This window comes from Miniopterus natalensis, chromosome 2, assembly GCF_054644295.1.
Source record: "Miniopterus natalensis isolate mMinNat1 chromosome 2, mMinNat1.hap1, whole genome shotgun sequence".
NCBI classification, from domain to species: domain Eukaryota; kingdom Metazoa; phylum Chordata; class Mammalia; order Chiroptera; family Miniopteridae; genus Miniopterus; species Miniopterus natalensis.
Window position 1 is genome coordinate 83,415,533 of NC_142082.1, and position 24,831 is coordinate 83,440,363.

At 31.6% G+C, this 24,831-nt stretch overlaps 1 protein-coding gene across 5 annotated transcripts in view; it reads left to right on the forward strand.

Annotated features, from left to right (window-relative positions):
- Positions 1–24,831, forward strand: part of PDS5B (PDS5 cohesin associated factor B) — a 112,921-nt gene that overhangs the window by 17,661 nt on the left and 70,429 nt on the right. For all 5 annotated transcript variants that reach the window (XM_016199519.2, XM_016199516.2, XM_016199520.2 and 2 more), the window contains exons 9-16: positions 2,887–2,981; positions 8,521–8,666; positions 11,267–11,418; positions 12,662–12,775; positions 18,169–18,250; positions 20,355–20,403; positions 20,921–21,060; positions 22,491–22,606. In XM_016199519.2, the coding sequence (XP_016055005.1) occupies positions 2,887–2,981; positions 8,521–8,666; positions 11,267–11,418; positions 12,662–12,775; positions 18,169–18,250; positions 20,355–20,403; positions 20,921–21,060; positions 22,491–22,606 (894 nt within the window). The remainder of the gene's footprint in view (positions 1–2,886; positions 2,982–8,520; positions 8,667–11,266; positions 11,419–12,661; positions 12,776–18,168; positions 18,251–20,354; positions 20,404–20,920; positions 21,061–22,490; positions 22,607–24,831) is intronic.

Here is a 24,831-nt window from a genome sequence, read left to right on the forward strand (position 1 = left end):
ATCTACCCCACCCCCAAGCCCTCCTCGCACCAATATCCACGTCCATGGACCATGCCCATAAACATACAAGTTCCCTAATTAATCTCCCCACCCACAACCCCCTCCTCACCTTTCTTCTGAGATCCCTCAGTTTGTTCCAGGCTTCTATGTCCACTTTGTTCATCAGTTTATTTTGTTTATTGTTTTGGAATTTTTGAATGTTGGTAATGAATGATTGGTCATATTTACAATTTCCCTTTTTCTTTTCATCTTGTCCTCAGTAATTTTTAAAAGATACATTTAAACTTATCTCACAAAGTATTATAATCATGAAATTAAAATGTATTATTGTGTAGCAGTGATTAATTCCAACTAGAAATACATTAATTTGAGAGATAGCCCCTCCACAAAATAATTATATTTAGTTAGATTATTCGGAGATACATATTGTAAGGACATTCACAGAAGGAATAAATAAATGATTATGTACGTTCCTCCTCCTCAGCCTCATTTCTCATTTAAAGAAATGATAACCTGTGTTCCTTGTATGCTTGTAATGATCTGTGAGAGGGGTTCATTTATCTTTGTCTTGTAAAGGTATCCCTGACCTTGAGTATATTAAAACCACTTCAGGTGCCCTGGCTGAAATCTACTTTGATCCTAATGATAAAGGAGGATCCCCCTTTCAAGTTACCCTCATAACAAGTAATGCAATTAAGTCATTAATAAACACATAGGATTTAAAGACTCTTGCTCTGTTTTCTTTGTATTGGAATATTTTTATTTTTGTTAACCACCTTTCTTTCTCAATCCCAGAACTGTCAATGAATTATGATAAATTTTAATCTCTTTTAGTTTTATTTTTCTAACTTAAGTGACAATGTAAGCCTTTATAAGTACTTCCTAAGTGCTAAATTCTTAATCTGACTTATCTCTTATGTAGATAAGTAATAACATTTAACAAGTTACATTAAACTTCTAAGTATTAGCCCATTGCCATTTTATTTTAGATTTTTTTTTTTCTTTAAATACAGTGGAAAGTTCTTGAGTACTAAAGCAAAATATTTTACAAGTGCAATTAAATTATGAGATTCAATTTAAAATATGTTTTATTTAATGTTTTAAAACAAAAATACAATGTTTACATATAGACATTCAGTATATCTTTAAATCAGGACTTGGATTACCTAGACCTTATAGATAAAGTCTAGAGGTTTTACAGGTTTTTTTGAAAGAAAAACCCTAACTTAAATTTATGTCACCTTCCTATTACTTTGTAATTTTTTTGTTTTAATTGTAATGACATAAAAGTCCCACATTATTACCAATTTTAAGCAGCTAAAATATTTCTTTAAGATGTCTTACTATATTTTTTAGGGTTATATGGTACATGTTTAGTTGAGAAACAGTGAACTATACAAGGTTTTAGTACCTGGATTCAAAACACTCAAGAAATTTTATATGAGACCATAAGCTAGATTTTATAACTTTTTTTCATAAAACAATTTTTTTTCTAGTTGTAAGCTTTTTTTTTTTGTTGTTGTTTTTTAATATACCTTTATTGATTTCAGATAGGAAAGGAGAGGGAGAAAGAGATAGAAACATCAATGATGAGAGAGTCATTGATCGGCTGCCTCCTGCACACCCCTGACTGGGGATTGAGCCCGCAACCGGGGCATGTGCCCTGACCGGGAATTGAACCTTGATCACCTGGATCCTAGGTTGATGCTCAACCGCTGAGCCAGGCCCGGCCAGGCAATCTAGTTGTAAGCTTTTATGAGTAATTTGATGCTTATTTTGAAGACTTCTTTTCTTTATAATGTTAAATTTTGTATGTTATACTATTGGGCAATACAAGATTTGAAAACCTTTGCTCTGACAGAATTAAGAATGAAAATAACAAGTGGAAAATTCTCACTTCACTGTAATGTTTTTGTTGGTTCTTAAAAAGATTTTTAAGTCAGTTTTATAGTCCATGATAAACTAATGTATGTAGACTTTTGAACATCAATGTTTAGAGACAATTAGATATCATATGCTTCCTGATAGAGCAACACAATGCCATCTATGAAGTAGTCTTCCTAAAAAAATGAACCTGAATATGATCATTTTTATATGATCATAGTCATATGAATTTAAGAGAGAAGGGAGCCTGTTAATTGACATCAGAATTATAAAATTAGCAAAATTTTAACTGGGAAAACACTACACACATAAACACAAAAAACAGTTGCTTCACCAAATTAATTATAAGGGGGAAAAAGAAATGGAAGGAAAATATAAAATTAAAAACACTTAAGTGACATATCAACCAAAGAGTTTTAATTTTTTTAGAGATACTAAAGTATTACATTTCCATGTAAAAATTGACTTTGATAATGGTGGGTATGTAATAATTTTGATGGTTAACTGGATAGGACTAATTTGGGCACGATTTTAGTCTCATAAAATAATATGCGTTTAGTACAAGATCTACCACACATTTGTGAATATGCTGTATTTAAGAAAGAATACTTTGAGGAATAGTTTTCAAACACAGTATGGGATTTATATAATGTATCTATGAACTATGTACACACATTATATTTTCATAAACAAATATATTTGAAAGTATAATTATAGAAAAAATTTGTCATTTTAATTCTTGTATTTGAGCCAGATGTGTACTTAAACATGCCCTTTTAAAGTACATAGTTCTCACAGGAGGTTTTCCTAGTTAAATGAGGAGATTTCAAAGCATTTATACACATACAGTATGTCAAAAACTTTGAGAAATTGTCTGGTTCCACTTTGAATTATCTTACATAAATTATTCTTTTAGTTAGAGAAATAAATATAAGTTGATTGCAGATTAAACATATGTGTTTCTCTGATTTTAAAGATCACTATGCCTTTATATTTTATCAGGTTTAATGATATTCATGTACCAATACGCCTGGAGTGTGTGAAATTTGCTAGCCACTGTCTCATGAACCATCCTGATTTAGCAAAGGACTTAACAGGTACAATATACCCATAACAGCAAATATTTCTGGGTGCTCTTTGGTGAAAAAAAATCCATTTTAAATCTTGGGGTGAAAAACAAGTTTTTTTTGTTTTTGTTATAGTTGAAGTCTTGATTCAGTTTGTTGTCATCGAAGTAACTCTGAAGCTAGAATTTTTACTTCCTAATGCCTACTTAGGCTAGAAGCATCTATAAAATGTTGGTTTTATCAGAGATAATATTAATTTTGTAGTTTAAGGGCATTTCTAAAAATATTTCAGGCATTTAGATTTGCACAGGTCTTGATTTTGACTAAATTCTAATATAGACTTTAACATTTTCCAGTATTTTGAGAACTTAGGTTAGAGTTGTCATTTTGTAAACTAATTTAACTATCCTAAAATGAAAGTAAAGTTTCTGAAATCTGCATAATTATAAGGTAGTTCAGAACTTTGTATTTATGTAGTAATGAGAATATCATGGATATTACTGTTCTGTTAATTTTTTTTAAAATTATGGAATAGTTCAGAATATACAGATGAATATAACAGCTACTATGTCTTCCTCATAAATGTTAGCATTTTGCTGCATTTGCTTAAGAAATTAAAAAAAAAAAATTTTACATTTAGTTAAAATGCCCCTCATAAACTATACTCCTTCCTACTTCTATAGAGGGTAACCACTCGACTAAATTTGGTCTGCATCCTGTTCATGTTTTTCTGTCAATGCCACATGTGTATCTGTCCATAAATTAAATATATTATGTCATGTGCTTTAAAATGTTTATTTAAATATCATTTAAATTTGATGTAGTTAATCCTTTCTCTTATCTTGTGTTCTGTTCTCCATGCTTTTTCCTTGCTGTTTTTCTTTCTTCTGCTCAATTGAATTTCTTTCTCATTTTTTCCCATGTGCTTGGAGGTTAGCATTCTCTTTTATGCTTTCAGTGCATAATAGGTTAATGAAATCTATAGTTAATCAAAATTCTCCAGCTTCTTTCTTATCAATAAAGGACCCCTGAAAGCTTTAATTCTGAACACTCTTCTCATCTGTCACATTATTGCTTGTTACTTAGTTATTTACTCTTTTTAAACTTTATATGAATTTGTACTACATTTGTAACTACTTTTTTTATACAGTATTTGCTCACAGTTACTTCTTAAATCTTATGTCCTTCTGGGTTTCTTCTGGTAAAGGAAATGATGAAGTATAGCTTTTTGTAATATTTTTAACAAGTTGTCATAGTAATGCTTCAGGTTTTGTTGAATTCTTTTCAGCCAGATTTCAACAGTAGGTATTTATGAATTTCATCTTTTTTCAGGAGGCCAGGGATGGGGGGATACCCTGCTTAGAATCCTCTATCTGCCAACTCACATCTGAATGTGGACTGCTTGCTCTATGAGTTAGAGTTACTTTACAGCATTGATTATAAGACAGTTCATTCTTCCTCCCTCTTTTTCCTGCCTCCTTTCCTTGAGCTTGCATGCTGCATAAGTACATCTGTGCATCTGCTGCCTATCTCCCTTTTGTATTCTTCCTCCTCTTTTCCCATGGTTGTTCCTTTCACTGTGACATCCTCCTCTTGTGTTATTTATGCAGTAGTCTCTGAGAAAATGAATGATAGTGTTTTGGGGAAGTTTTCTTTTTCCTACAAAATGTCTGTTTCCACTAACTTGTTTTTCCCACTTTTTATTTGCTTTTCTATTTTCCATGTTAGAGGCTTTACTTAAGTGCTTGACAATCTGTGGCTATTTGCTCATAATTAAAAGTGGTGGCTAAATAAAAAACTGATTAGAAATCCCTGAATGTAGGGCTGGGATTGTTGACTCCAACCTTTACTCTAAGGTGATTTGGATGGGTGTGCCTTGGAAAACCTTTAGATAATTCCTCTTGAACTAGTCAGATTCCCCAGAGAAGAGTATCCTATTACTGGTTTAAAAATCTAGTTGCTAGTGTCTGAGACTTATATTCTTTATTTATTTTTTGGTTTTGAGTAGTAGTCCATTGTTGTGAATATACTATAATTAGTTCATTCATTTTTTTTTTCTTCTTTTGATATCTGGGTCGTTATCGTTTGGGTTATTATGACTAAAATTGCAGTGAGTATTCTTAAACAAGTTTTTCTTGTGGTTTATGTTTTTATTTCTTTTTGAAACCACTGGTCATAGGGTAAATACATATTTAACTTAGTAAGAAATGACTATTATCCACTTACACCAGAAATGTTTGAGAGTTCCAGTTGTAAAGTATCTTTGCCAACATTTTGTGTTGTCAATCTTTTTTATTTTAGCCATTTTCATAGGCCTTGCTCTTTTGTGGTTTTAATTTGCCTTTTTCTAATGACTAATGAGATTGAGCATCATTTTATGTGCATGTTGATATATTACTTTCTTTTATGAAGTTTCTATTTAAATTTTAAACCTGTCTTTTTTTTAATTGACTTGTTCATTATCTTTTGTTGTTATGTTGCTTTGTAGTAGTTCTGTATGTATTCTGGAGTGTTTTTAAGTATAGAAAAATTGAAACCTTTTTTTCCATAGTCAGAACTTCAAAGCAAAGTTGATTATTGGATAAATAATAAATAGATATTTTGATTTTTTTAATAGCTATTTTAAAAATACTTTACAAGTGAATTATTTCACCAATAATCTTTTAAATCCTTAGATTATTTTGAATATTTTTTTCAACTTAAGAAATATCCACATCTGTAGAGAATTTTTATAAGAGTTAATTTGAGCCAAACTGACAATATATGCAGGGGAGCAAGATCTTAGATGCTCCTGAGAATAGAAAGTTTTGCACTTTTATGCATTTGAAATTAAGGAGGGAAAGTAAGGCTGATTATATGAAGGTTCAAGGAAGCAATTCAGGAATTGGATTACAGGATAGTTAAGATTATGTGTTCTCTTGAGAGTTAATATTTCAAAGGTGTGTTAACCTAGATACACAAAAACAGATAGGGCTAGCTTAAATCATTTCACTAAAGAAGTTATAGGCCTGGGGCATGATTGCCCACCATGACCTGCCCAGTTAGGAATTTATAATCAAATCACCTTGTGAGTTTACTTTCCATAGAACCCCCTTTTGTCCATATTTTGCTTTATAGTTTTCCTTTGGTATCTGCAGGGATTGGTTCCAGGACTCCCTTACCCCTACCCTGTAGATACCAAAATCTGAGGATGCTCAAGTCCTTTATATAAAGTAGTATAGACATGCACATCCTACTTTATACTTTATTTTTATTTATTTATTTGTATTTTTATTATTGAGAGTATTATAAGTGGTCTCCTTTTCTCCCCTCATTGTCCACCTCCACCTGGTTCCTGCCCTGCCTTTATATTTAAATCACCTCTAGATTATGTGTAATAACCTAATATAATGTAAATTCTGTGTAAGCAGTTGTTAACTGTATTATTTAAGGAATAATGACAGGGGAAAAAACCTGTACATGTTCATTCAGTACAGACACAGCCATTTGTAGGCTTAACTATGTAGTACACATCAGTAACGATGTAACATTCCTCCCCCCCCCCCCCAGTTATTGTCCAGTGTATATGGAGGACCTACTATACATAATTACATTTTTTTGTGAAACACTTATATTAAATTTTATGATTTCCTAGTGTTCAGCCTCTACATTTTAATTTTTGTAGTTGGCTAAAAGCTCTGAAAAATTAGGGATCTAACTTCTCTTTATGCAGATTTTCAACCGCTCATGTTATCAGGGACAGTCTTCATCTCCACCTTGCTCATAGCTTGGTGCCTTGGCTTTCCAAATGTTTTCAGGGTTCTTCTACCCTGGAATTGAGCTTATTTATTGTTTTCTTCCCCTTTTGGATTTCTGGATTTTATTTTTTCCTTTTTCCTCTGGCATTTATCAATCAACCATCTGCCAAAATTTTACTGGAAATCTCTTTTGTGTGATCTCTTGTCTTGTTACTTGTCCCATATAAAAGACATTTCCTTAGGATTTCAGGAGTGAGCTGAGCTAAATATATGCTAAAAATAAGACACATTTGTCGTATTTTCTCAACAGTGTGTTTGTGAGATTCATTTTTGTATCTTTAGCCAAGGTTGAGGGACATAGCCATATTGTTAAGAGTATATTAGATGCTTTCTCATGCAAACTAACTATTGAGAATTTTTTTTCTCCTGTTTTCTTTTTCACTGCACAGTAAATATGAGTTAATAGCTCTTCTATTTTATGAATGATTGTTTTTGGGAAATTGGAATGCATCTTAAAATTGATCGTCATTGGCTTTTCTTTTTTAGTAGCACCTAAAAGAATCTGTATTGCTTTCAAAACAAGTACAGTGAAAGATAAAACTCCTGTATTTATCTTGGTGGGGAAATGAAATTGAGATATATTTAATATACTCTATTTGAAATCAATACTAAAAATAACTTTCTTTACTGAGTTAGGTAAAATAACCTTTCCATTTCTTCAGTTTCTTTAGCAGCATATGGTCTTTCTCATTTTTTGAAATAGTTTCTATTAGTAGAGAATGCTCAAGGTTGACGGGATTAAGACCTGAGCAGTGGTTTTATGGCTGTTTACATTATAATTGTTTGTTGTTATTTTATAGAAAAGTAAAGTCATTCAGTCATAAGCACTGTTTGTTGTATATAGGCATGGCTATATTTATTATTCTAAATCCAAATGGAATTTTATCTTACTGGTCTTATTATAAAAAAGCTGAATATCTTATTTTTAAAATTTATATTTAGTTGTGCGACTTCTTCCTTAAGCCTAATATATGATTACTGAAGATTGTTAAGTTTTCTTTCAGCATTCTCAGTGCCAAATCTGAACTATTGGGCTTTTGACTTTAAGATCCTTCTCTAGGCACTCATAATTTTTAAATGTTTCATTTCTTCTATCTTCCCTTTGGCCTTTTTTAGTTCCGTTCAGTGGAATTGCCTATAGTCTTTCCTGTTATCCTGTTTCTTGATGGTCAGTATCTCAATTATATTCTCTCAGTAACCTCACTGAAGGCTTCCCTAGTTAAGGAATAGAAACTTGAACACACTTACCTTTCCTAGTAGAACCGCTTGACTTGAATGTTTTAACAATTTAAACAAAAAACAAAGGTGAAATATTTAATGTTGATATACTTCTTGGTTTATTTATATGGTTTGTTTAATTAATGAGGTTAGGAACTCTTTAACCTTTAAAAGACGGCGTTTAAAAGACAGCATCATACAAACTCCATATATTTTCCAGGATCAACTATACAAATAATGGTTTCTTTTCTTTTGCCTGTAAAAAAGAACGTGTATATGTTTAGGTTTCTGAGTATGTAAACAACTACCCTGCCGATGAGGAGGGGATTTACTACTCAGTTGCTTGTAAACTACTTTGTTTTGACTCAGACTGACCTTCCTTTTTTCTTTCCTTCTTCCCTTCCTCCCTGGTTGCTCCCAACTTACTTAAAACATTGAACCTACTACTTAGGTTTTGTTTTTGTTGTGGTTTACTTTCAAACATCTTACACAATTTTTTAAAACGCTTCAATTGTCAAAGTTCCATTTCAGTCAACTAAAACTTTATCTTTCAGAGTATCTTAAAGTGAGGTCACACGACCCTGAGGAAGCTATTAGACATGATGTCATTGTGTCTATAGTTACAGCTGCTAAAAAGGATATTCTTCTGGTCAATGACCACCTACTTAATTTTGTCAGAGAGAGAACTTTAGACAAACGGGTAAGTAGGAGTAACAATTATAATAGGTTGTCATTTTGAATACTTGAAGTTTAGTATTTCATTTGAGATTTAAATGTAATTAGCCCTTTTTGGTGGGATGGGCATTTTAATATTTAAAATAGTGTTTATGAAAAGGTTTTACTTTTTCCTACATTATATTTTATTAGTTTTTCTTTATTAAGATTGTTCTCATTCTAAAATTGAGGTGACTGTCAGTGGTAGAGTAGTCACATATTCAGCTTGTACACTAGTTTTAGTAAGTGACTTTCATAAAGGGCCTTTGACACAGCTTCTCTCATATAGGTGTCCCTCTTTTTTCCTCTCATATGGGTATTGGTTCATAGTCCTCTAGCTGGTGGTTTTCTCATTTCCGTGGGATAATTAAAGAAAAGATGTTTTCAGTTGGGCAAAGCTAAACTCGACATGCTTCTAGCCTGTGTTTTATGACCCCAAACCTTTCTCCTTTTTTTAATCCTCACCCAAGGATATGTTTTTATTGAGATATACATACACACACACACACACACACACACACACACACACACACATATATTTTTTAAGAGAGAGAGAGATATTGATGTGAGAAATATCTATCAGTTGCCTCCCTTATGGGCCCTGACCGGGGATCAAACCTGCATCCTTTTTCCAGATATGGGACGATGGTCCAACCAGCTGAGCCACCTGGCCAGGGCCAAACCTTCCTTCTTGAGTGAGCACCCCCTGGTTCTTCTCATTAATCAGCTTCTGAGGAGAACCTTGCCTTGTTATGTTTGTGTTCTGTATTGCCTGCCATATATTAGGCACTCAGTAAATGTTTCAGTGAATGTTCATTCTCTTCTCCTCCTCTTTGCCTTTCCTTCATGGAAGTATAGGTTTTATGGATTTATACTTAAGAGTAATTTTGGTGAACTATAAAAAAGACTTTGATGTTTTTAGGGGTTAATTAGCAAAGAAAGTGGGAGGCCTGTTGGTAGCTGTGAATAGCTTTGACTAGATAAATAAAACATTTTAATTGTTGATTATAAGGCTGATTATGCTCTCTCCGTAATTTAATTCTCTCATAATCTGGTTGTGGGTACAGAATAGATGGGCAGGAACTGCATGGTTATCCTTCCATATCTATGGGTATTCAGAACAACTTATTATACTGATATATTTAGACTTATTTTCATTTACTCTTTCACTGGGATATTAAACAATAAAAAGGAAAAAGTCATAAAGAAGGAAAAGAAGATTTGCATCATGGTAGAAAAATAGCCTTCTAAGTGACTTGGAATTTGAGATAAGTGTGTATTGTTGGGATCATAATTCCACATATATTTTTGATTATCATGTGTTCATTTTAGGGTTGCTTGGTTCATTCATATAAATATTAATTGAGTACCAGAAAGTAATTGAATATATTTATGTTTTTGATAGTATTAGAATATACTCTTATCTTTAAATTCTCCTTAAAGAAGGAGTTTGGGGAATTAGAGTAGAGATAAGACAGGGAATTAGAAATACAGTGGTACCTTGGTTTTTGAATATAATCCGTTCTGGAAGACCGTTCGAGTTCTGAGACATTCGAAAACCGAGGGATCAACAGCCAACAGCTAGGCCTCAGGATCTTGCACTTAGCAGAAGCTGTGTGGCATGTTCGACTTCCAAGGCGTGTCTGAAAACTGAAACATTTACTTTCAGGTTTACGACGTTCGTAAACCAAAATGTTCGCCAATGGAGACATTCAAAAACCGAGGTACCACTGTAAAGTTTTTACAAACAAATTGAATTTATTTTATGAGTAAGACTTCTGAAGTCTTTTTATTTCAATGTGTATGTGGTAGATGGGTAAGGCCTATTCTTAATCTACTATATTAATTTAAAGAAAAGGAATAATATTGCTATGAATGACAGTCTGCAAAGGAAAAGTGAATAATCTGTACAGATTAATGAAGTTCTGATCATTACTAACATCCCATTGACTATAGTGTTGTGTTGATGTAAAATTAAAGAATAAACTCATTTCAAAATAATTAAAGTGTTAGACATTATAGCCAGTTGTGTTTATTTAAAAAAATAGTTCAATATATTCCTCTTACACTTGAACTTAATTCCCAGATATATAAAATGAAACACTGATGTGTCTTTACATTTAGCATTTGATAAAGCCAATATTATATGTATACCTTTAATATAAGCGTGCTTACTATACACCATAATTTGGAAAAAAATTATAAGGGATAAGTCACAGTTTATCCAATCAACTCTTTCTTCGCCTTTTAAAATTTGTTAGCATACGTTCAACCTCACTAATTCCAGTGACTTTATGTAGATTGTGATTAACTTTTGTTTTTAGGGGTAGGCGATGGGTTTAAGACACTAAAACATTAGAATTTTTTATGCATGTTGATATATCTGTACTTTTCCATAGTAGGTGTATTAAAGTGATAGTTGTGTTTTTTTCATTTACCCACTATAAGTTGATATCTAGTAACTTAGTTTTGATGAAAATAAATTGTATGAAGTACATTAAAAACTATAGAAACCTAGACTTTTGTGAATTAATGCAATGGAAGCATTTTTATATTGTAAGTAAACATTTTTGTTTTTATTTTAAGTGGAGAGTGCGCAAAGAAGCCATGATGGGACTTGCCCAAATTTATAAGAAATATGCTTTACAATCAGCAGCTGGAAAAGATGCTGCAAAACAGATTTCATGGATCAAAGACAAATTGTTACATATATATTATCAAAATAGTATTGATGATCGGTAAGTTAAGGGCACTGTATATAACATTTTTGGTGGTTATATAACTGCTGATCTGTTGTTTTAGGCAAACTGTTTTCCTTATCATTTTAAACTACTAAGTTTTAACTGCAAATTAAAGGTATGGAGTGACTGGTTTCCTTCCCTCCAAAGCCGTAAATGAAGCAGTAATGTGCATATAACTTTAGGAATGCATATAGCTTTTATATTCATTTTTATATTTTATTTTCGAACAGAATAATTTTTAAAAGTAGGAATGTGTATAATTATAATTTACATTTTGCTTTATTAAACACAAGTAATTGTTATAAGGATCAGAATTACTTTTTTCAAGTAAGATTTAAATGAAAATAACCCTTTGGATTGTAGACATTTAAAATAAAAACAATCAGAGCTAAAAACAGTTTATAAGTTTATATAAAAACACATCTAAATATAATCTGTGTATTTTTCTTTTCCAGTGTAAGGTCAGATCTTTGTATGTATCCAAACTGAATAGTTAGTAAACCTGTAAATCCTAGAAACTGAGTATCTTAGACTAGCATTATCAAAGAAATTCGATAGTTATTCATTTATAAAATTGAAGATTTTAGACTTTAGGAGTGTGCTGCATCATTGTATGGAGATTTGCATTATGATTTGATAGCACTTTTTGTACTTTTATTCATCATGGTATTTTTTCGTCATGATTACTATGAAAATTCAAAGACTTAAAAATTTCTTTATAGTTTTAACTTAGAAATATTTATAATTTGTCACTTCGAACGACCTGGTATAGTTTTTCTAACCCTTTATTATTTAGATAAGGAAATTGAGTTCTTGATACGTAACTTGCCCAGGGTCATGCAAAAGTAGTTGTCTTAGTTGGGTATAGAGCTATTTCCAGTACATCCAGCTAAAATCTTTTTTGGGCTCTATTCTTTTTTTCTTTTTTCCATTACAGTTTGCATTCAGCGTTATTTTGTATTCGTTTCAAGTGTACAGCATAGTGGTTAGACAATCATATACTTTACAAAGTGGTCCTGTGATATTTCAGATACCCACCTGGCATCATCCATAGTTATTACATATTTTTGACTGACCCCTATTCTTAGAGAAATAAGTTTCTAATTTGGAACCCTCATCTCCACTCAGAGAGCAGACATTTCTTTTATATGTGTTCCTTATGTGTTTTGAAATTTTATATAAAAATTTAATACATATGTTCAAAAAATCAAGACAATACCTTCTCTGTGTTCTTTCATAGATTGCTTGTTGAACGGATCTTTGCTCAGTATATGGTTCCCCATAATTTGGAAACTACAGAACGGATGAAATGCTTATATTACTTGTATGCCACACTGGATTTAAATGCTGTGAAGTATGTTTCAAATGTCAAACTGTTCTTTCCATTTTTTGTAGTATACTGGATTTTATGGGGGGGAAATAACAATGATATTTTTAAATGTTAACAATGTATGAAATAAAATATTGAAGCTATTTTTTCAGAAAGTACTGTTATCAACATGAAGTTAACAAGGATTTTTTTAAGCAGTTAAAAAATAGAGCTGATTGTCATGGACTCTTTTAGGGTTTTATTTTTCCCCAGTTTTTCATATTGTTGTCTTGAGAAATGTTGATGCCCCTTCTTTTTTGTTCTGTTTTTTCCTTAAGGCATTAGAAAGGTCTATATTCTGAAAATACTACCTTCTTGTTTTCACTTCATGCTGATCTGCATTATGGTGTAGGGCATTAGAGTACATATTTTTGTGTTGTATAGCCTCAACATAGTGTTATAGTTTGGCATGAGGGTAAGCACAAATAAATTTGTAACCATGTTTTATTCAGAAAATATTTTTTGGTGCCTTTGTAGGGAATTGGCATTTTGGACATGGAAGAGACATTGCTAATCAAATCATACTGAAAATTAGGAAAATGATTTGAGGTTTTAGAAAATGTAGTTCCTTAGTATTCTCTAGCAAATGCAGCTACAACTCTTGGGGCTTAAATGTTGAGAAATTGGAAGTCTGAGGAACTGTATAATTTTCATTCCTACTGCTGTTTAATGGAACTTTTGACTTCACTTCCCCCATGGAAATTATTGTATGTGCTATTTATATCTTTCATAGAAACGTTGAGGAAGAGGTTGTAGAGGAGAGAAAAGTACATTTCTCTTGATACCTGCTATATTTTAGGCATAGGAATGTGTATTACCTAGGACTGTTTGGGGGCTACAGTGGCAGAATTGAGTAGTTTTGATAGAGATTGTATGGCCCACAAAGCTTAAAAAATGTTTATCATCTGACCTTTTACAGAAAAAGCTTGCCAATCCCTAATATAAGTGATAATTTTCTTGTTTTACATATGATGAACATATATGAAGAGGTTTATCTTCACAAAATCACAAGTAGTAAAAGAGAAAGTCAGGATTTGAAATCAGTTTTTCCCCCACTGCATATATTAAAATATGTTACTATAAATACTTTTAAAACATAAAATTTTCATATACTAACATTTCTGGAACTAGAACACATTTTTTCCTCCATGATGCAATTGATGGTTAGAATAGATGAGATATATATATTCCGATTTCAGATAACTTATTTGAAATCACAGTTACCTAGACTTTTTTTTTTTTTTTTTTAAATATATCTTTATTGATTTCAGAGAGAGGAAAGGAGAGGGAGAGACAGAGATAGAAACATCAATGATGAGAGTCACTGATTGGCTAGCCCACAACCGGGGCATGTGCCCTGACCAGGAATCGAACCTCAATCGCCTGGATCCTAGGTCGATACTCAAACGCTGAGCCAAGCCCGGCCGGGCCACACCTAGACTTCTTGATTCAGCTTAACTGTCATTGGAGTAAAAACAAAATAAAGACACTTAGAAGCAAAAACTGAGAGTTCACCACTCATGGATCCTACTTGAAAGAAATTACTAAAGAATAATAATTTCTTATTCCACCCCCATGCCTGGGCACAGCAGGAAGGCCTCCTTGTTCTACTGCCAGCTGTTCTGATTGGTTGGTGCTGTACCTTTGAAAAATTTTGAATACTAGGTGGACCCTATCAAATAACAACATGTAGGATGGCAAGTAAAGTGTTTCTCAGGTTCTTTTATCATAAGAGTGAGGATAGACATGTTGATTAATTAAACTATAAATCAAGTGTGAGTATTAAAAATTTGAGTCACTCATAAAAAAATAGAATAAGAATATATAGTTTCCAAATCCAAAAAAGAATTAATGAAAAATTTAATACTAGAACTGGAAAAGAAAAATAATTGTAAATAGAAAACACAAAATACAAATAGTACTTATAAAACTAAATATGTCATATATCATTTGTTAGTTAAATGACAAGTATATTTGATTGACTTAAAAAGTAAAACTGCTAATTACAAAAGATACATTGTAAAATAATGCCATAGAAGAGTTGAAAGTACATTAAATCTGTGGGCCAGCTTATTCTACAAAAATGGTGAGTGAATTGAGATTTATCTGTTGCAAATTAAAATACTTAAGCTATATATATATCATGTTTAAAATGATTTTTTATTTTAAACAACTTTTTGGAATTAACTGATATGTATCAAGATTTTGTTACGTATTTAACTTTACATTTATCTGTGATTGTTTCTCCAAAAGTGCTTACATTTATTATTATGAAATATTTAATGCACACAAAGAACTCACATATGAGATTCAAATCATAGTAATAAAATAAAAATATCTATGAATCTATCCAACTTTGAACGCTTCTCCCTTTTATTCTCCTGTTTTCCAAAGGAAATCACTATCCTTATGTTTCTTATGTCCTTTTTTTCTTAATCATTTTTTTGTTTTCAATTATAGTTGACATACATCATTAATATTAGTTTCAGGTGTACACTCTAGTGACTAGACATTACATAATAAGTGATTACCTCAGTCATATTCCTTTTTAAAAAAGAATTTTCTCATATGTATCCCTCAATAATTTTATTTTCACATGTTTTTGAACTTGATGAAAATGGAGTAATTGTGGATATAGTCTTCTGTGATCCCCGCCCCCCCACATACACACTATGTTCCTAAGGTTTGTGCATAATAAATGGAATGGACAAAAGTAGGTTTCCAGTTTAATACAAATAAATAATACAATAATTAGTAAAAGATAATAAAATAAACTCTGTTTCATGTACTCACAGCTGTAAACCTACTTTTGCCCACCCTGTATATAGTTTGTGGTTCTTTCGTTTTCACTGTAGCATCTAATTACATATGTCATTATACCACAGTTTTATTTTGTTATGACATTGGATTTTTGAGTCAATGGAAAGAATGGACATTTTTGTTGTTTCCATTTTTATACTAATACAGATAGTACTACCATGAACTTTCTTCAGTTTAGTATGCACATTCAGGGGTTTCTAAGTTTATGGTTATGAATGATTCTCAAATTTGGCTACATATTGGAATCACTTGGAGAGGTTTAAACAAGACTGACACCTGAATCTCACCTTCAGATATTCTTATTTAATTTGTCTGGAGTGTAATCTGGGCAACCAAGGTTTGGAATCACTGGTATTTAGCTAAGAGTGGAATTCTGAATATGTCCATCTTCAGCTGTATAAACTAGTGTCCAATATGATTATACTAAGTTATACTTCTACCAGTGGTTTATAAATTTCTACATCCTCCTAAACATTATTAGACATCTTATTTATTGTGAATTTTTGGTGTATCAAATTTTGTCAACTTTTTGAAGTTTTCCTGAGTACTAATGATATGGCTATTTTCATTAATGTTGGCACAAACTTTACGTTGGTGCAAAGAAGCCGCCTTAGTGAGCGAACCTGTTGTCTGATTGAAATGTCAGATAGCACATGTGCGAGTATCCAGGCTCTAACTGGTTTTTTACATTACAGAACTGGAATTCAGGTCAATATTAAATAAGTGGATATTTGTCTCCCTATTTAATAGTATTGCTTCTAGATATACTTTTTTTGTTTTTAAGAAGGACTGTTGAGAAAAGCAAAGACACAAGGACAATTGTCTTTGCTGCTTAATATAACTATTAAAATTCTTAAGAGGACGGGCCTCCTAAATATGTTGTGATAGAGAATCTTAGTGATGATCACATTTTGACTTAAGCTGTAGTGATAATAGTTTGTAATGAGCTTTAGAATTGGTGAGATTTTATCTCTAATAAATTACTATATAGGTAAAATAATTTCTGTTTTAAGGCAAGTTTCAAGATGCAGGCCTTTCAGAAGTTGTAAGTAATGATAAGGTATATAGGAGGAGATAGAATTCACTGACATTGAAGCTCAGAAGTATTTCACAGATGACTACTCTTGTTTCTTTGAAAATTAATTTTAATTACATAGCTCTTACTTAGTTGTTAAGATTTTTTCCAATCCTCTGGATATGGTCATATTTCTTTTAAAGATTACATTCTTAAAGTGTGCCAATTAAACGTTTTATGGAACTTTAGTAACTTGAAAACAGTAAAGTATAACTATTTTAAATTTAACTTGTAAGATGAAAATGCTCCAGTACAGTTGCTTTGCCAGTGCCATTTTGAAGTGACCACTAAAAAGGAAATTAAGTATCCAAATTTAAACTAATTTATTTTACTTAAAAAATCCAAAGGTATTTTTATGCCCAGCCGGGTGTGGCTCAGCGGTTGAGCATTGACCTAGGATCCAGGCAATTGGGGTTCGATTCCCGGTCAGAGCACATGTCCGGGTTGTGGGCTCGATCTCCAGTCAGGGGCATGCAGGAGGCACCCGATCAGTGACTTTCTCATCATTGATGTTTCTCTCTCTCTCTCCCCCTCTCCTTTCCTCTCTCTGAGATCAATAAAGATATATTAAAAAAAAGAGAAAATCCAAAGGCATTTTTAAAACATACTGTTAAGGACGAGAATGAAAATATGAAACAATTTATAATTGTTTTATCTATCAAAAGAAAAAAGGTAGTTTTGTATGCTTCTCTGTTACACTGTTTTATGTCAGTACTTCATATGTGAGATAATGGAGGTTAATAGAAAAACAATAATGAAAATTATTTGGATTTGGAAATTTTCCTTTATGTGTGGTTCTGATATTATGTAACTTATTATTTTAATAACATTAACTGCTTTTTGTGATTTACATATATTTTCTTGAGCATCTGTATAATTTCTTTTAAATGTTTGCCTCAGAACAATAAAAGTATTAAGAGATCAAAATTTTTGCAGTATATAAAAACATTCACTTATATGTAGTATTATTTAAACATATGTAATATATACTATATAAAGTATTATATATATATATAATACAATAAATACAGTATTTTTGTTTTAGGAAAAAAGTATTCCCATTCTCTTAGGGAATGTGTCTTTTCTTTTTGTGTCTTTGATTTCTTTTTGTCCTGCCTACCTCCACAGGACCTTATTCCATGAAATATTCCTTTATTTCTCAAGTTTATAATCTCTGCAGCTAATTTCTACACCCTAGCCTACAAACATACTTTAGTTAATGATTTATCTTCCCTATTTTTATACAAAAGAAAAACACCACCAGCACTAACCCCTTTTGATACAGCTATTTCCTTAAATGTTATTATCGGCTTATTTGATGCTTCTCTGTTTCTCAGTACATCATCAGTGGCTTAGTCCTGTGAATTTTATCTCATCTCTGTCATCTCTGTAACTTGAACTTTAAAAAAAAAGTAATATAGTTAGAATATTCTGGAAGGATTTTTACCCTTTGTTATTTAAACTATGTGTTTGTGTTTTTCAGAGCATTAAATGAAATGTGGAAATGTCAAAATCTGCTCAGACATCAAGTAAAGGATTTGCTTGACTTAATTAAGCAACCCAAAGTAAGTTAAATTTAATGAAAACTTTTCCTTTGAACTTCTGTCTTTACCATTGCTGCTATATGTTAAACAGATATTTCTGAAGGGAGCAGTTCTGACTCTAGAAGCTATGGTTTCTAACTTAGAACACTGAAATTTTGAAGAAATAAACTGCCTGGAAAAATTGAAATTTATCATATCTGTAAAAGGTGATACCCAATAGGAAGGAGAATGTGCTTCTCTGGGCTCAGAATTAAGGTTTTTGGGGGGGGATTTTTTGTAATTTTTAATTTTAAAAAACCCCACCAAAACAATAACTGTGCATCATTGAAAGCATAGGTAATAGAGTAAAATTATACTTTTATCTAGCTACACTAAAATGCTCCCATCATCTTTGTGGATAGCCTTATGATTTTAGAAAGTTTTAATATGTAAAGTTAAGTATCTTGATACTTTTATGTACAATTAATATGGTAATTTTAATTTTTTTCTTGGTCTTCATAATTAAAGTGTAATATGGGTATTCATCCAGTTGATGTATTAAATTTTACTTTTTGGACATTTAGAATGATTTTAGGAGTTTTTTTGGTGTGTTTTTTTCCTAGAATGGTGTATGTAAGCCTACAAAAAGTATAATTCATCTGAAAAGCAGTGTGCCTGGTCATTTTAAATTACATCCAGGAAACACAGTATAGTGCTATTTTTCATTTCTTTTTCAGTCCATAGTTTATAAAATTCTTCCCTTCCCTGATAAAGTACACCTCATGTTCATAGGACAGAGGTAAATAAAGGAGAGTTGTTTCCAGTTTTCCATGGTATAAATTTTGCTATTTGCTAAAAAAAAATTAATGAGCTTGTACTGTTTGATATGCTTATAGTAACCCTCTCATATAAATGCACCAATTACTTCATATTCACTTTATACCAAGAATTATAGTAGACATTATAAAGTTAGAAAATATACAAAGCTGTGTTTAACTTTTGGGTGTTTATATTTCTTTCTATTTTACTGGGAAGACTCTTAGATATTTAATAATCAATATATATTTTTTGCCTTCTTCATTATTTAGTCTGTTAAGATAGTTTTTATTCTTACTTAGCTCAGCATTCTGCTTTATTAACTAAATTGATTTGCTCATTGTCACTCAAAGGGACTTGGTAATTTCCAGGATTGTACTTTTGTTGATGACATTTCTTTGTGGATCAATTTTTTGAAAGCCCAGCACCACCTCTTTTCTCCCCAGTTAAACAGAAATCTTATTCAGATACTTTAAGTTCCGAATATTTGGGAATTAACTCTTATACTCTGTTATGCTTTGTTTCTCAGTTCCTCTCAGTAAGCGCCTTATTAATAGGGATGGTGTATTTATTTATTTGATTTTTCTTTGCCCCAATGTTTTTTTAGCTCCGTATTTTAGAGCTGTTCAATGACATTTTTTAAAATAACAACCAACGAAACAAGTAGCATTCTTAAAAACAGCTTTATGCATGTGACTTTACAGAGTGTATTGTTACGTGCAATACAGTGTGTGAACACATTCATTCAATAGAATAATACTACCCTGATATATCAAATAACTAACACTCTTGGGAAAATTGTTCATGTCAATGGCATCTTTTTAAGTTGGCTTTATTCAGAGTCTTCCCTATAAACTTCATGACTGTGCTATATAATCCCCAGGCTTAAAAATTTTAGGAATACCTTAAGTCAATCAGAATTGTAAACTTAATTTTCAATTTTTTTTTTAATAGGGTAAAAATTCGAACACGGACATTACAGGCTACTTTGTTCATTTGTTTGTTTTAGTTGCCCTGTTCTTTTAGTAATAAAGAAAAACAAAATATCTTCCTGTCCCAAAGGTTGGGGCAGGAGTCTGTTTTTTCTTTTTTTGTTTTGGAGACTGACCCTAACAGGGTGAGGGAAGAAGTGACAATGTGGAGTATGAGTTCACATCCACTTTTCATTGAGTTTGTCTGGAATTTGAACATAGGTAAAAAGGAGCATACAGTGGTGGTAAGGGCATGGACCTGGAGCATTTGTAGGTTATACTTATCTAATGTTCTGAAGAATATCATGAAGATTATTAGGAAATTTTAATTTTGCATTTTTTTCCCTGTGATTTTTCAGACAGATGCCAGTGTCAAGGCCATATTTTCAAAAGTGATGGTTATTACAAGTAAGTTACTTCAGATATTATATGTAAACATTTTATTAGCTATCATAAGTGTTTCTGATACATGGACATCTTAGGAGAAGAGTATAAAAATGATTATTGATTCTACAATGACTCATTCTTTCTTGTGCAATAATGGCATATCTGGCAGTAACACCTAGAACATATTGCTCGTCATGTGTTGGTGCCAGATAGCTTGCATGTGTATGTGCATTCTCTGGATGGTTTACTAATAAACAATGGAGTACAAGGAAATATTTCTTAAAGGTAAAACTTCCTGATGTCTTGCTGTGAGTTATAAGAGAACAATGTGTGCAGCAAGCTCAGGGGGATAATAAAATTGGTATTGTTCAGACTGACATTTAATGCTCTTAAATATTACAAAGAGTTATTTAGAAATAGCCTGTTTGGTCTTATAGATGTAAGTTAGGATTATTAATCAGAATAATAAAAATAATGAAAAATGCTGATATTTTATTACTTTGAGAAATTTCTAAATTCTATTTTAATTGAATTTAAGGAAATTTGCCAGATCCTGGTAAGGCTCAGGATTTCATGAAGAAATTCACACAGGTGTTGGAAGATGATGAGAAAATAAGAAAACAGTTAGAAGTACTTGTTAGTCCAACATGCTCCTGCAAACAGGCTGAAGGTTGTGTGGTAAGGAGAAAAATTTAAAAGAGCTAATGTTTGAAGAAAACCTCAAACCTTTTTTTGGTCCCCATTTATAAAATAATTTATATTCTTCATGTAAAATTCAGAAAAAGTCACAAAATAACAATACAAATAAACTATAATTTCCCTGTAGACATTTGCTGTTTATATTATGATGTATATTCTTCTGAAATAACATATATATATAAATGCTTTGTGCATTTTACTTATTTTCATTAATTAGTCTTTTACAGTATTATATTTAATAGCAATATAGCATACCATTGAATCTATTTACTATAATTTATTGAACAGTCCACTGTATTATACATGTAAACTTTTTCCCCAGTTTCTGATTAAAGAACAATTTAATTCATATCTTTATGGCTAAATAATTTTTCACAGTCTTATTTCTTTAGGATAAATTCAGTATTGGCCAGTTTTGTTGTTGGAAACAAGCAAAACTTAAACAAAAACATAATTATTTTTATATGATTTATATTTCTTGGCTGCTGATCAGCTGGACATTTTTCTCTCTGGTGTATTTAGTCATTCATAATTCTTTTGTACATATTTCTTTTGTGTTTTTAATCTTTACCTATTTATCTAGAATATTTGCCTTTATCTTACTGATTCGTTAGTTTGTCATGGCATTGTATGTCAGTTGAGCCACAAATAATTTTCTGTCAGTTGTAGTTTGCCCTTTCATTTTATGATTTCCCTTACATATTTTAGTTTTATTTTTTTAATTTAAATTTTATTTTTCAATTATAGTTTACATTCAGTGTTATTTTGTATTAGTTTAATGTGTATAACATAGCTATAATTTTATTTTTATCTAGCTTAGTCTGTCAGCAGTCTCCTCAAGGATTTTGCCTTTTGAGTCCTTGTGAAGTACCATTCTGTTATAAGTCAATGAAAATATTTACTTTTGTCAGTTTTTCTTAATCTATTGCCCATTTTCTTCCAAGAGGCTCTTTAAAAGAAAAATAATTCTTGGCTACACCCCAGATTGACTAAATGGGAATCTCCACAGTGAGGCTTATGAATCTGTAGCTCAACAAGCTCCCTTGATAATTGTGTTTGCTAAAGTTTGTATGTCTACTGACACTTGATTTTATTTTATTTTTTATTTGTTTTCATCCTTTTAGAATGTTTTTGCTGTAAGGTATGAAATAAGGGTCTAACTTTTTATTCTAAATGTCTGTTTAGTTATTTCAGTATAATATACTGAATAATCTATCTTTTTCCTACTTGAAATGCTACCTTTCTCATATGCTAAATTCTTAATTTAGTTTGTTTACTGGACTTGTTCAGTTTCTGTTGATTCAATTATTCTAGTGCCAGTACTACATTGTTTTGATCATGGTAGGTTCTTAACATTTTAATGTAATTAAACATACCTTTGTAATATTTTTAACAAATCTGCATTACAGCGTGAAATAACTAAGAAGTTGGGCAACCCCAAACAGCCTACAAATCCTTTTCTGGAAATGATCAAGTTTCTTTTGGAGAGGATAGCACCTGTGCACATAGATACTGAATCTATCAGGTATTTGTATATAAAAATATTAAATTTTTATATCTCTACATTCATTCATGCTTTAGTTACTGCTGAGTACCTTCCATACCAAGGCACTCCTCTGTATAGATTTATGTATATACATAATGGCTTTATCATCATCTGCATATACCTGTATATGTGTATCTAGTCATATATGTGTGTATACATGCTTATCTGTGTATATTTAGTTTTTATTTATTTTAATTTTGATTATTGCTTTAATTTGTGTGAGAAATTATCAATCCAAGCCTAGTTTTTATCTGTTACCAGTATACCAGGGATTCCTAATTGTAAAGTTTCAGCTTTGATATCACTATGGGAAATACTTTTATTTTTATGTCTTTAACTTGCTTTTGTAAAACTTGAGAAGAGCCTTTTTATTTTTACCTTCTTCCTGAAATGTTTCATCTGGTTAAAAATAAGCTAATTATAGTATATATATAGCATTCTGATATATTAGTCATAAGTAATATCTTTCAGAACTATATTAGAATCTAAAATAAATAATACTAATGGCAGATCCTATACCCAGTGAAGCCCCTTTGGGGACTTTTTGTTGGGGATGGAAGGGACAGGGTGTTTTTGACCCAGGCCGCCCCCTGCCCCCCACAAAGTAGGGAGGTCTTACTTTGTATATGCATTAGTTAGTTTGCATTCCTCTTGTATCAGTTTTCATTTGAAGAAGTTTTCATTTTCATTTCTGTCCTTTGAAAAAGAAAACAAAACACTAGACCCCTCTTCATTAGCATGAGGAACAATCTGAATCAGACTGAATTTCATTAGTTAAATAATTTTGTGCCTTCTCTATTCAAAGCAATGCCAGTTAGGTATTGGCAAAACATACTATCTGCTTTTCATCAGCCTTCTGTCTAGTAATCTGATAGTTTTAATCACGAGATTATATTGTAGTTCCATAAAATTAGTGCAAATAGTGTTATATGACTAAAAGAGGATTTCTCTAAAGGGGTATTATTTGACCAAAGAGGAAGATTGGTTAAGATTTTTTTCCTACAGAGATGGGAAATGGAGTATCCTAGGCATGGAGATTAATATAAGCCAAACTAACTAGATTGGAAAAAACAAGGCTATTTAGAAAATGATTGCCATCTATGTAAACTACAGTTTAGAGAGGTATTAAAGTGCTATGAGGTGATCCTAAAAATTACTGTGATCAGATTGTGGAAAGCACTTAGAATCTACCTTTGGAGCTCTTATTTTATTCTTTGTTCTGTTGAGAACCATGGATTGTTGATGGATAGGAGGACTGGAGGTGAAGAGATAGACTGCTAAGGCATTGTTATACTTGTCTGTGGGTGGTGGTAGTGGGATGGAAAGGAAAGATCATATTTGAGAAAGATTTGAAAAGAACAACTTGAAAAGTGGGTCATCTTATTGAAAATGGGGACTAAAGATGAAGAGTCAGAGGTATAGGAATTTAGGTCCAAATGAAGAAGGTAATAATAATACCTTTTAAAAAATGAAAAGGAGCTGGTTTTTAAGGAGATGAGGAAGGTTGTGCTTCTTATTTGGACTTGGCAAACAATTTTGTAAAAAGTCAAGACAAATTGAGTTTAATGTGAAACTGACTGGATTACTTCTCCGAGCAAGAGATTGTATAGAAAGAAGTAAGAAGATCCAAAGATCATGGACTGAACCTTGTAATTTTTTAACAGTAGAAAAATTAGAGAAATGTAAGAAAATCAGATTATTGCAACGAGTTGCGACCTTCTTCATCCCATGGCACACATAAACTAATTACTAAAATTCTATGGCATACCAAAAATTAGGCTGTTGTGTTGGCTATTGTCATTTTTACTTGACAATCTAAGAGAAAAGAGGTCAGTGTTCCTGACTTAATATTAAGTCAGGTATTGCATGTTCTAAAAATCCTTGTGGCACACCAGTTGAAAAGCGCTGGGTCATTGCAATGTTTTGAAAATTAAGATGGAGAAAGTTCTCAGAAATAATGCATACCACAAACATTGAAAGAGACTGAGGACAAATATAGGTCTTTGACTTTAGCAATCAGGAGGTCATAGTGATATAGAAAGTATGTTAAAACATAAATAACAGTCACAAGTATTAGTAGGAATGAGTGCTTGGATTGTGCCTGGAATCATTCTAAGTGTTTTACATGTTTTAACTCATTTACTTAACTTTATAAGACAAGAAATATTATTCTCATTTTACAGATAAGGAACAGTGAGTTAAAC